Source organism: Mytilus galloprovincialis, chromosome 3, assembly GCF_965363235.1.
Source record: "Mytilus galloprovincialis chromosome 3, xbMytGall1.hap1.1, whole genome shotgun sequence".
Taxonomy (NCBI): domain Eukaryota; kingdom Metazoa; phylum Mollusca; class Bivalvia; order Mytilida; family Mytilidae; genus Mytilus; species Mytilus galloprovincialis.
In genome coordinates this window covers 23,496,143-23,510,074 of record NC_134840.1, presented here as the reverse complement: position 1 = coordinate 23,510,074, position 13,932 = coordinate 23,496,143, and the positions used below count along the sequence as shown (strand labels likewise).

The following is a 13,932-nucleotide window of genomic DNA, read 5'->3' as shown; positions in this document are numbered from 1 at the left end:
TCTTGGTGTTCTCATATACGCATTTGATACGGTACATCTATTATGGATATATTTCACACTCCATTTATGAAAGAAAATCTATAGAGCAGAGCATTTTTTTTTTTTTTTTTTTTTAGCTCTATTTTAGAACATGTGATTTAAACTTGTTGAAATGAAGTTAGTTTAAAATTTGTTAGTAAGCTTACGGAATTCCTTCTTTTATTTTAGATTTATCATGCATGTCTCTATACCGCGCTTGTCTCTATACATAGTATGCGACGCGTAACAGTTTATAACTAAGTGTTTTGATATACGAATTTGATACGGTGCATTTGTTATGGATATATTTCAGACTCCATTTATATGAAATAAAATCTATAGAGCAGAGAATTTCGATTTTTTTGTGTATCAATTTAAAATGTAGTTTTAAATATTTTTCACTTCAAACGATAAAAGTAAAACTTCTTCAAAACTTATATATAATGTAGAGTTCGGCCAAAAAAGAAGCCATACGTATTTCATTGAATCTCAATATTTATCATGTTTATAATTTTTCTAACAATAACGTTCTACCTCCATACGCCTGGAAATGTCATTGCGGGTCACAATTTTAATATATAAATATAGGTACCATATACAATTTTATTAAAGATTAAAATATTCAAGAAATATTGTGTGGAATAAAACAGGCCGCATATGGTAACGGTTTTGCTCATTGTTGAAGGTTGTACGGTTACCTATACATGCTAATACCAACGTTGTTTTACAGCTGAGTTGTCTCATAGGCAATCATTCCGCAACTCCTAATACTAAATAGTTCAAGAAATCTTATGTGGAATCAAATCGGCCGCAGAGGAAAAACAGTAAACGAGGCCTGGCAAGACGATACAAACTGCCGGCATTTTTAATATTAGCAAGTAGGTGTTCTTCTGGTAACAGAAGTAACAAAAGTTCCACTAAGGAAAATTAGAGTGAACGAGGAGCACAACCACACACTGACGCTAGGCCATAACTTGAATAACGCTTTCTCGGTACTCGGAGGATAAAATTCAAAACTGGTAACAGTGATGAACCGGCCGCTCTGGTAAACAAAAGAAAGTCGTTTTTAAAAAACACAACTTCCCTGTGGTACCACAGTAGAATATTTTAACATATGGTCTAACGTAGAATTATAGGGTCATGACCCTCCTGTCATCTTGCCAGATCCCCCCACTGCACCAGTACTGCGACAACTGTTTTATTAAAAAATGATACTAACAAACAATCAAAAATATCAAAATGCATTAAAAAGAAATTAGTCTTTGGAAACGCATATATCTAATATGCTTTTACAGTTGAATTCTAGAAATTAAAGTTTTCTCCTTTCTTTGTTAGTAAACGTCCACCATCAAGAGATCAGCATTTTGTAAGATGTGTAAAAACTAGCACTGTCTGTTTCAAATCAGCATCAAGTATTTATATAACTAAAGAATGTTTCATCCTCAATTTAAAAGCATTCGGAAAAACGTTTAATCGCAATAACATTTCACGATATATAACTGAACACAACCACTGCAATATTGTGTTATTATAAAGAGTCGAAAAGTTCATCCTCTACGATAATTGCCATACTCACAGGCGGATTTAGGGGGGGGCAGGGGGCCCGGGCCCCCCCTTTTTGGGAAAAAATTTGGTTGCTCATATAGGGAATCACTGAAGCGTGACTGGAGCGGGCCCCCTCTTAGGTCAGTCAGTGGGCCCCCACTTATGAAAATTTCTGGATCCGCCACTGATACTCCATTAAGTCCAAAAATCAATTGTCTCCGGCTGGATCCGTTCCCGGTCTTCCTAATCTCACTAAGCATATACTTGAAAAACACCAAAAAAACAACAGCAGAAAAAAAAAATCCAAATAGGAGAATGTCGGGGTAGGTGGGTGGGATTGAACAAGCTTCCCGTTCAAACGTTAGAAAATTGAGAAGTGACGTCACAATACGGTAACGTCACGTGACAGACACGGTCAAAGTTTAGAATGACAAAAGACTCGAAAACAAATGCGGAATTTTAAATTTTATTAAACCTGTATTATCAGTAAACCGATAAACATTATTAATTAAAGATTAAACTAATTCAAGAAATATTGTGTGGAATAACAGGCCGCATATGGTAACGGTTTTGCCCATGGTTGAAGGTTGTACGGTTACCTATAACTGCTAATACCAACGTTGTTTTAGAGTTGAGTTGTCTCATAGGCAATCATTCCGCAACTCCTAATACTAAATAGTTCAAGAAATCTTATGTGGAATCAAATCGGCCCCAGGGGAAAAACAGTAAACGAGGCCTGGCAAGACGATTTTTAATATTGGCAAGTAGGTGTTCTTCTGGTATATGGAATATGAGCCCCAATCGGATCAAATATGCTAGGGATGCTTTCCGGAATGTGATTAACTAGGGAAATTTCATAACTGGCCGAGTGCAAGCCTGTAATTAGCGACTGGGACCTTTTTCTATGATAAAAGGGGGTGAATTGTGGTCCCCTGCATGCGTATACATACCATGACTATCCTGAATCGATGGGACCATTTCGACTTGGGAAACTATAATAGAAACATTATCGGCTGCTCTTCTGTTGATTGTTGTGGTGAAATCGTACAATTCAGGTCGCTGAGAATCTGTACTCGACATCGGAACTCTCGGTCCAGGAATGGCTACTGCCACAGGGTCTAACTCCGCACGGTCACTTTGGTTTTGGTTGGAGGCAATAATCTCGTCTCCGCTTTCATTTATCATAACTTGACTTGAATGACTACCCACCGCAATAATGTTTTAATTCCCACGAGGAGCCATAAGTCTTTTTGGATCAGAATGCACATGACTTTTACTAACATTTGGTCTTTTATTACGATTAGAAGTAGCATTTTTCTCTGCACCAGGTCGTAAACTATTAGGCGGTTGCCTATTTTTTTCTGAGGTTTCATCCGTGGTGAGGATGGAACTGGATTTTACAAAAACAATTTTGAAAAAGCTTCCCTTTCAAACGTTAGAAATTGAACAAGCTTCCCGTTCTTGAAAACGTTAGAAAATTGAGAAGTGACGTCACAATACGGTTACGTCACGTGACAGACACGGTCAAAGTTCAGAATGCAAAGACAAAAGTGGGGACTCGAAAATAAATGCGGAATTTTAACTTTTATTAAACTTTTATTATCAGTAAACCGGTAAACCTTATTAAAGTCGACAATTTGAAAAAAATAAATAAAAAAGGATGACCCTAATACGCTTTCGTAATAAATGGAATTACATAAGTAAATGCCAAAAGTATCATCTTACGTCAATCATAGACCGTAACTCCCAAAAAAACAAAGAAAAATCGTCAAAAACTTAACACGAATTTTGTTGATATAACAACATAAAATTATCAGAATTTGATGAACGATACACAAAATCTGTCTTTTGTATATACATATTTTAATAACTAGATTCTTACGTTGGAAAACTAGGTTATTATAAGAGATTTGTTGTTGTTTGCTTAACCTCCAGTGGTAAATATTTCATGCATATTTAAACTTTACGAAAAAGCGATGATTTCAATTATTCCATTGTGAACGTTCCATTTCAGTGAAGCGACTTTCCAGCTGTAGTAGTAAGGGAGATACCATTTGATTTTTATGGGGGGGCTAGAATGAAATTTGAAAAAAATAGGCAGGACAGGAGTTTTGAGTAAAAAAAAGGCAGGATGAGACACTTTGCAAAAAAAAAAAAGGCAGGATGACAATTTAGGTTAAAAAAGTCAGGATAAACTGATAAAAAAAAAGGCAGGACCGAATAGAGTGAAAAATAAAAAGGCAGGACAGAGATTACAACTAAAAAAAAAGGCAGGACAAAATTTTTCATCCTAGCCCCCCCCCCCCCCCCCCATAAAAATCAAATGGTAGCTCCCTAAAGGGCTCGGGTTTCCTTTCCTATTTTCTAGAGAGGGTTGCTACTTGCAAGGACGCTGTGTCACCAAGGGTTTCAAATGGTGAAGTTGGATGTATCCCTATGAAGGTGTAACGGACCCTTTGCCTTGTTTCAATGGGTTCGTGTTCTTAACAAACTTTCTAAAATAGCTTTCAGTAGTATATTAAAGTGTAAAGTGCGATTTTTTTGTGTTTCGTAAACGCGGGGAATCATGATAGATTAATGTAGGATTTTTGAGTTTTGAATTTTGAATTTTGAATTTTGTGAATTTTGAATTTTGTGAATTTTGAATTTTGAATTTTGAATTTTGAATTTTTTTGAATTTTGAATTTTGAATTTTGAATTTTGAATTGTGAATTGTGAATTTTGAATTTTGAATGATCCTTCTCGGCTTTCGTAGAAAACCTAAACTCAGTAACTACAGATTTGTACTTAGTGACTTTTTGTTAGTCAATGTATAAATACTCGGAAACGCCCACTCTGTGTTTTATTAGATTAGTTTATATTTGTATCCATGTGATGCGTTAAACCTTTTTCAACTGATTTCCATAGTTTGTTCGTATGTTTTACTGTTACACCACAGTACCATGTTAGGGGTTGATTTGAGCGCCTTCAAAATAGTTTAACCCCACCCCATTCTGTAAGTGCATATCCTAAGTCAGGGGCATATAATAGAGTTGTGGCCTTTGTTGCTGTTTCTCATATTTGTTTTTCGCTAATTGTTTTGCATAGAATTTTCTTATGTTTTATCTTTACATCACAGTACAAGGTTGGGGGAGTGTTTGGCGCCGAAAAACTAGCTCAATCCCGCCTCATTTGGTATGTGCCTGTCCCAAGTCAATTCAATTGCTGTTGTTTGTTGCTGTGTTACATTTTTTTTTTCGTTCATTATTTTGTACATACATTGGGCCGTTAGTTAAATTTTCTCTTTTGAATTGTTTTACATTTGTTATTTCGGGATCTTTTATAGCTGACTATGCGGTATATGATTTGCTCAATGTTGAAAGCGTACGGTGACACAAAGTTGTCAATTTCAGTGTCATTTTGTCTTAGTGGAGAGTTGTCTCATTGGCAATAATACCACATCTCCTGTTTTATATATGTGTCATGCTAACAAAGTAAAAAGCTCATTTTCAATAAGTTTTGTAAAATATTATTTACCTTCCACCTGAAGATCTGCATTTAGAAGGGAAAGTTTTGTCTGTGAGATTACGAGTTGTTAAGAACAAAATCACGATTCCCGGTATCTTTTGAAAATTTGATAAGGAACTGGGATATTTAACAGCCATTTATTTCCACTACTAATGAATACATGCAATTTCTACACAGAAAATAATGCAATTAATAATTACGTGTAATTTATGTTCATCGACAACATTTCAGTTCTTCCCATTTGTTTCTTAGTTACTCCTTCTGATAAACCTATACTAGTATTCACTTAAAACTCAAATAAGTATTGTCTATAAGAGATAATTCATTAAAATGTCATAAAAAAATCTCCTTGTGAAATAAAAAAAATAAAACAATATGATAAAAAAATGACTTACATGTATGTACAGATTATAGATTTTCTTACCTTTGAAGATATGAAACTTAGAAACTACATGAACTGAATATTGTATCCTATATTAAATGACCCGTTCTGTATCTCACTTTGTCAAACTTCTGAAACCTTTTAAATCTACCTGTATTTACCTTTGAATGAAGTTTATTGCAATTCTGTAGACAATTTGAAATAAAACATCCACAAAGCCTATTAATAGCAATATTAATTTGGTGAAAAGAAGGGTAAATTTAATGGACCGATATACCTCACGGCTGATTTTGGTATAATTTTGAAAATAAATACTAGTATACAATATCCTTTGATAAAGCTTGTCATAAAGTGCTTAAATGGTGCAGATATTTAAAAAAAAACTGTGATCAAAGGGCAGATTGGGGAGTTGGACAATGAGCAAAACCGTATGGCCTTCAACAATGAAAAATACCCATATCGTAAAGTCGGCTATAAAAGCATTACAAATGGGAAACAATTCAGTTGAGAAAACTAACGGACTAATTTATCAAAGAACAATTGAAAAAAACACATACGACAGAAATGAACCAACTTCTTCTGAAATTCTCTATGTCATGACAACCTGATGTAACAAATAAGTAGGTATGTTTTGGTTATCTATATGTACATGTATATTAAATTCTCCACCATGTCAAAACCATCCCCATATATACACTAAACGTTTCAGGGTTGAGTTATAAGTAATTACCATGACACACTACCAATATTCTTAGTTCACGGTAATAAAGTTTATAATTAATAATATTGCACTAGTCATCAACGACGAAATATTAGTTTAAACCTTTTTTTTACTTTAGAATATTATATTACTATACAATAAAAGGGTTATTGCATGAATATTGGGGAATATTGTCCCTCGTAGAACATATATTGTTATAACATTATATTGGTATATAAAATTCTATTCGGGGCAATATTCCCCAATATTCATGCAATAACCCTATAATATTAATTATTTCTTCTTGACACCTTAGGTTCTATATCTAGTCATATAAAGAGCATTTACCATCTGTCAAAACGTAAACGAAACCACTAAACTTGGGACAGACACAAAACAAATTTGGTTAGTAAAAAATGTTTGCCGCCGACAAACCCTCCCCTAACTTGGGATAGTGATGTGACAGTACAAAAATGTTGTAAAGGGCTTAACTCATCAGACCCAATGAAGAAAGACAACTAGCGAATAAAGACCAGAGATGGCGGGGAATTTATTATACGTCCCCCACAACATGAAAAGACACAAAGTAAAAACCTGATAGTACTGAAAGTCAATAGACGTGCTACGAAAAGGTAAATACTCGACATATTTTTATCAATGACTTCGGGAAAGTGTATATTATAAAATACATGTACTCTTATCTAAAACACTTTTTGTTGGCGTCTGTGTAAGATTAATGTGTATGTCTGTTTGGATCACAATTATTATCACATTGACCTATTATATATATATCTGTTCAGTGGCGGATCCAGGGGAGGGGGTCAGGGGGTTGAAACCCCCCTTTTTTTGGCCGATCAATGCATTTGAATGGGGACATATAGTTGTAACTCCCCCTTTCTTCTGTGTTGGGACCCCCTTTTAAAATGGCTGGATCCGCCCCTGCTGTTAGGGGTGCTAGCACAATTGTACGTTGCTCATCCATCTTAAGTTAAAGTAAATTAACTCATCATAGATACCAGGATTAAAATTTAATATTTTTTTAATAAAGGAACTTTAAACAACTGTCAAAAAACTGGAAAGTTAAGCTAGGTAAAAAAACAGGTTTACCCAAAATTAGCTCGGATATGGCTGTTATCGCAAGGAGTATGACATTTGTTTACCAATCGCTTGATGTGTTTGAGCTTTTAATTTGGCCATTTGATAAGGGACTTTCCTTTTTGAATTTTCCTCGGAGGACAGTATTTTTGTGATTTTACATTTTGCATTAGTTGATGTTAGTATTCTACGTCCAAAGTTTGATTTTCTAACATATAACTAAGATAAACCAAGACAAGATAGATAGCTTGTCAATAACACGCATATGATTAAAATCGTGGCGGTTAAATCTGTAATCAATGTTTTGACTCCGTCTCCCCATCAAATTTGTCAACCTCAGCGTCTAGTGTCTACCTCTTTTAACAACGAGTAAGATAATCATGTTTTGAGACTTAAATATTAATCCGTACACATCAACATCCAATGGATTTGATTTAAAGACGTCACTAACCGTCAGACAGTAAACATGACCTTGTGCAATGCCGAAATATAGGTATCGACAGATTGTAGAACCGTGAATATCCATAAAAATAAAATTGAGTATGGGTTTAATTTTTCTATACCAAAATCAATATTCATACCTAAAAAAACAACATTCAAAGATCTAATTACAGTGTTGAAGTGTTAACCTTTTAAAAAAAGTTTACTTAATAGAACGATAAGTTTACCCGGATCGTTTCTAAATTTTCACAACTCGACCTAAAGAACATATCACCGTAAAAATAAGGATGTGCTATGTCGTTAGAAATAAAATGTCTACAGGGACAGCTAAAGATCAAAACAAAATATTAAGCCTCGGTCATACCTTACTGGATAGCTCGAACGGACGACTAACGGATAATTTTTTTTTCAATCCTTTCATATCCGTTAAACGTCCGTTCTTATCCGTTAGACGTCTGTCCATATCCGTTGCATGTCCGTTAAGCGTACGTTTTATTCGTCGACGTCCGTTCTGTCCGGTGGAAAATTTTAAGCATGTTCAAAACTTTGAACGGACGTCCAACGGATAAAATGTCCGTTGAACGTCAGTTAGGCAACCGTTTTGTACGGTACTCGTCCGTTTTGTTTCCGTTGTGCATCCGTTACGTGTCGGTTATACATCCGTTGAAGTGTGGAAGATATATTCACCAACGGACTTCTACCGGACGTTTAACGGATACAACGGATGTTGAACGAATGAGAAACGGACTTCTACCGGACGTATAACGGATAAAACGGAACGGATCTGAAACGGATCAATGGCAATTGAAAATTTCGCGTCAGAACTGCCAATTAGTGGTATGTCAGATTTCTTTAGGTTCATGAATTCACAATAAATCACCTCTTATTCAGGCCAGACACTGCCCTGTAGCGGCATTTTGAAGAACAAACCAAAACCAGTTACACGGAAACATTTTTAATATTTATATTTTTCCGTATATCTTGTTCATCCGTTTTATCCGGTACGCTTCCGTTAGGTGTCCGTTTTATGCGGTACTCGTCCTTTGGACGGTGTACGTTTGACATCCGTTCTGTCCGGTACGTTTCTGTTTCTCGTACGTTGCATATCCGGTGTATGTCCGTTATGCATTCGTTACACGTCCGTTTTATTCGGTCAGTGCATCAACGCACTCCCAACAGATAACAATTTTGTCAATGGACAACTTTTATTTTCATCCGTTAGGCGTCCGTTCGTGCTATCCGGTAAGGTGTGACCGAGGCTTTAGTATCCATGGCAGAATTTAGTCATGGGCTACAAATTTTGTGGTAACGAAATCCCTGACTTCGGGACTTCAAAATCATACATAAAATTACTCTAAAAAAATTGGCACTGCGATACGGGCTTAGCAAACGAGTTGTGATATATAAACAATATAAGATTATATCAAAGAAACATCACCAGCCCAAAAAAAATAACTATAGGGAACGAAAAAATTGTCCCTTTTGTCGTAAATTATGTTGTAGAGTTTTCCATGTAACTGGTATATCTAAATCAAGGGGTGGATAATTATTGCTGTTATTTTTAATTTTTTAAAGTAAGATCCCACGTTAAGGGAAATTTCGGCAGTATATTTATAGAATTATTGATTATTCAACAAAAACAATATTATTAAGATAACGAGAAGTGTGGTTAGTAAGTAATTAAGTAAGTAATGACTTTATTTAAAGAGGGTAACTCAATTACCTTTCGCTAATCTACCTTGAGGTCCTTACTAAGAACAAACAGTTTCAAAGCTTACAATTTTGAACATATTATGTAGATGCAATATTCATGCTAACTATAAATCGTCTGTAGAACAAGAGAAAAATAAATTCATATATATATACATGAAATACAAAATCATTAGAATATTTGAGTGAGTTGTTATAAATCATTTACAGTCATGCAAGATATCTACACATTTTTGTTTAAAGTGTCCAGTTATCAAAACATTTTATTTCATTTGGTAGTTTATTCCAAAGTATTGATTAGCTATATGCATTTGGGATTTTTTCATTAAACTTCTGTTCGGTCGTACAACAGCTAAATTATTGTTAAATTTACCATTGTTTACCCTGTTGTCAATTAAGAAGAATTTAGACGGGTCTTCCCTGAGTGTTACCATTAACAGTACATGATCACTATCAAAGAATTTATCACAATAGGTTAGATCTTTCGATTGAATATCCCTGTTACATTAGTTTACTGAGAAGTCAGAAGGAAACTAATCAGTTGTCATATAACATTGTATAATATAAAGCTAAATTTGGGGGACGCTCCTCCTCTCCCCTTAACCCATGAATCCTCCCCGTCAGTTACTTTAAATTCTTATGATATTTTGGTTGGAAATAAATATTTGAAAACACCCTACCTTGTTAAAATATTCGATGTATTATACACTGTTTAAACAATATTCCAATTATAAATCTACATGTCGAACTTTAACCTTTCCGTTATTGCATCAGCTTATTCAGTATGTATCCGTTTTAAATAATAGTTGACTTACTTTACAGCACATTGTTTTTTTTAATGTTTTATCCAATAGAGACATGCGAGTGTTTTTGTTGTAATCCTGGGAATTTTACAATTGTGCATCTGTTTTGACGTGTATAATTTATTCTAGGAATTTGATTTATATGCGGTTGTTAAAGTTGTAATAACCCAAACTGATACGAAACCATTTCGTACAGGATGTAATGTAAACTTCATTAGTTTCTCAAATATTTCATGATGCACTTTATTTAACTACAGACTACAAGCTTAGAGAGTTGGAGAGGGGGTTCATGAATCCCAACTTGTATCCATCCCCCTTACTCCCAGACGAAAATTGGTAAAACAAATCCAAGATTACCCTAGTTTTATCCTCCTCTAATTCCCCCGGTTCCTACCCCCCTTCTTCCCTCCCTTTTCGATTCCCAGCACTTATTGGCCCATGTTTTCTTACCACATAAATTGAAAAACGAAATTAGGAGAAGTGTTGGATAAAAATTACATTACATCAGCTTATATCAGTGCTGTATATCAAATGATCAATGATGTTACATCTGTTACTTATATATACATATCATCTATAAGCTGTTCGTAAAATCATTAAAAGTACATATACATATTAATTTCAGGCATTTATCAAAGATATTTCATTTGTTTGTAGTTTCTGAAATTACTGTTATTGGGAACATTGATAAACAATTAAATTTGTTATGTCGTAAATTTGTCAAGTTTAATTCTTTGTCATTAAGTTGACACAAGACTTATTAATATGACGTCGTGCTTCCTTCGTTTTAATCTTCCTTATAAGTCATAAGATAACTCGGAACCTAAAATTCGAATTGGACAGTTATTATTGATTTTTTTAAAACAGCAATTCGTTTACATCTTTTGGCTCTGCGTCAAGTTATGAATTAAACGATCGATGGTCAGAGCAGGTCGCCGCCATGATGTATGTCATTGTTATATGTTTGATTGTTTTAAATCTTCTTACCTAAAGGATGATAACAAACATTTCTATATTTTCCATCTTTCATTTTAACTTTACTAGCCAGTAAGGCAATAAATATGTTACATTAATATTAATCGATATGTATTGAAGATGCCGATATTGTGCACAATATACATTGCATCATAATAAAGCATAGAGAGACATATGTTTCCCAATTTATACTTCAATTTGCAGATTAAATATAGTTATTAAAACATATAGTAGTGCGTTTTAAATAAAGGACCACAAGAAAAGGTAATGTCTTTTATACCAACGACTTACCATTCTAAAATTTGCTTACTGTCCATTTATAGTCTTACGTACTGTCCTTTGTTTCAATTAAAACTGCATTGAATAGAAGGCTGAACATCGCCTGCATAAAGAACAAATGTTTTAACTTAATTTCCCAATAAAAAAAAATGAAAATACAAGAGGAAATAAAAAAAAAACATGCAGAAGGTCTAGCAAACCAATGACGAAGAATAAAAGAGTAAAAACAAGAATGTGTCCATAGTACACGAATGCCCCACTCGCACTATCATTTTCTATGTTCAGTGGACCGTGAAATTGGGGTCAAAACTTTAATTTGGAATTAAAATTAGAAAGATCATATCATAGGGAACATGTGTACTAAGTTTCAAGTTGATGTGACTTTAACTTCATCAAAAACTACCTTGACCAAAAACTTTAACATGAACTTCGCACTATCATTTTCTATGTTCAGTGGACCATGAAATTGGGGTCAAAACTACAATTTGGCATTAAAATTAGAAAGATCATATCATGGGGAACAAGTGTACTAAGTTTCAAGTTGATTGGACTTCAACTTCTTCAAAAACTACCTTGACCAAAAACTTTAACCTGAGGCGGACGGACGAACGGAGGCACAGACGGACGGACGGAGGCACAGACCAGAAAACATAATGCCCCTCTACTATCGTAGGTGGGGCATAAAAAAAGACAACAGTCCATAAACGCACAAAAACTACAAAATGACAAATCAATGATCGAATTATATTCGCGTTAACAAAAAATAACCCATGCATGCACCTGCAAAAAGGATTCTCTACATGACAGATCACTATAAGTGGTCGTAATAAGAGTAAAGGTGATCCAGAATATTATCCAAATTTCATTTCTGACAGATGTATTATTGCCTATGATTTTTCTTTTGTAAATAATTAAATTGTAATGTTTACAATGTTTAAATGGTTTTCAAAATAATTTTCAATAGTTAATTCCTTTTTAATGCAGTTTAATAAATATATTGTTTGTTTCTTGTCTGCAAATACTAGAAACAGGCCACGAAATTCAGATGGCAGGTATAGTCACGATAAATATAACACAAGTGTTCGTAGCCAAAATTATTCACTCAGTGTCAGGAGCTCTACCTAAAATATTTCAAGAATGTTCCATAATTCGATTTTATGATATCATGAGTAATTTCCTGATCTACAAATTTGAATTGTGTTTAACATTTAAAAGGTTTAAATTTCTTTATTGAAGAGGTCTTTATATGTTTCAGGAAAGTCTTTTTTATTTATTATTTCACAATTATTTCAGGACCTCCAATATTCAATTCAGTCTTGATATCCTTTAATATGTATGAAGGTTCATAACTACTTCAGGAACTCCACAATTTGATTTTAGAATCAACAAGTCGTTATAGCATCTATTTACACGTTAAATGAAGACCATTTCAACCCCCTATTATCTACATTTAGATCAGGATATGGAACATTTCAACCCCCTATTATCTGCATTTAGATCAGGATATGGAACATTTCAACCACCCATTATCTGCATTTAGATCAGGGTATGAGTGTCAAACTGTCCTACAGTAATTGAGGATTGGATGAAGGCACTGGACTATTTTGTCGCAGCAATATTGATAAGCTTAAAGGCATTCGACTGTTTGCAGCATGAATTATTATCATTAAAAATGAAAACTTGTGCTTTATTTAATAGTTTTATAAGCATTTTACAGAGCTAATTACAAAACAGAAAACAAGATGTTAAAGATTAATAATATTTGTAGTAATTTTGAAAGTATGTTCCTAAATGGAATCTTTGGTGTATAGTTAGACAATAGTACTATATATAATTATGCTGGTGACAGAACGTTATCACATGCTGATTTTGATATACAAAATGTTATGACAAAATTTAACTCCAAGGAAAATTCTAAATGGAAAGTCCCTTAGCAAATGGCAAAATTAAAAGCTCAAACACATCAAACAAATGAATAACTTTCGTATTTCTGATTTGGTATTGGCATTTTCTTGTGTAGAAAATAGAGGGTTAACCCTGGTTTCATAGGTTCACCGTTTCATAGCTAGATAAACCTCTCACTTGTATGACAGGCGCATAAAAACCCATTTTATTGACAACGATATGTGAACAAAACAAACGAACATCATAGGTAAAATGTCAACATTGTGTTATTATAAACTTAATCACTAAGAGAAACAAAGACATATAGACATAGCCAATCAGCAAAAACGTTAAACAAGAGCACAAAAATTTACCACAGTATCGGGACTTTTATTTGTCTCGTAAGCTGTGGACAGACCTGTTAATCCTTACCGTAGTTTGGCTAAGGGTGGGACTGGCTTGGCTGTTAAGAACAGAAACGAACTTTCAGTTATTATTTTAATTTGCCTCAACACCGAAGACATATAAAACAATTTACAATATATAATGAAATATTCAGAAAATAAAGTTAAAGAATAATTGCCTCAACACCG

General features: G+C 34.1%; 1 protein-coding gene across 2 annotated transcripts in view; it reads right to left on the bottom strand.

Moving 5' to 3' along the window:
• The window catches only part of LOC143067458 (excitatory amino acid transporter-like), a 31,424-nt gene extending 20,175 nt beyond the window's left edge, over positions 1–11,249 (bottom strand). The window contains exon 1 of one of the 2 annotated variants that reach the window (XM_076240743.1): positions 11,189–11,249. In XM_076240743.1, the coding sequence (XP_076096858.1) occupies positions 11,189–11,231 (43 nt within the window). In that variant the 5' untranslated portion in view covers positions 11,232–11,249. Of the gene's footprint in view, positions 1–10,078; positions 10,196–11,188 lie in introns of those variants that run through there. The other variant, XM_076240745.1, reaches the window with a different exon arrangement.
• Positions 11,250–13,932: the final 2,683 nt, after the last annotated feature.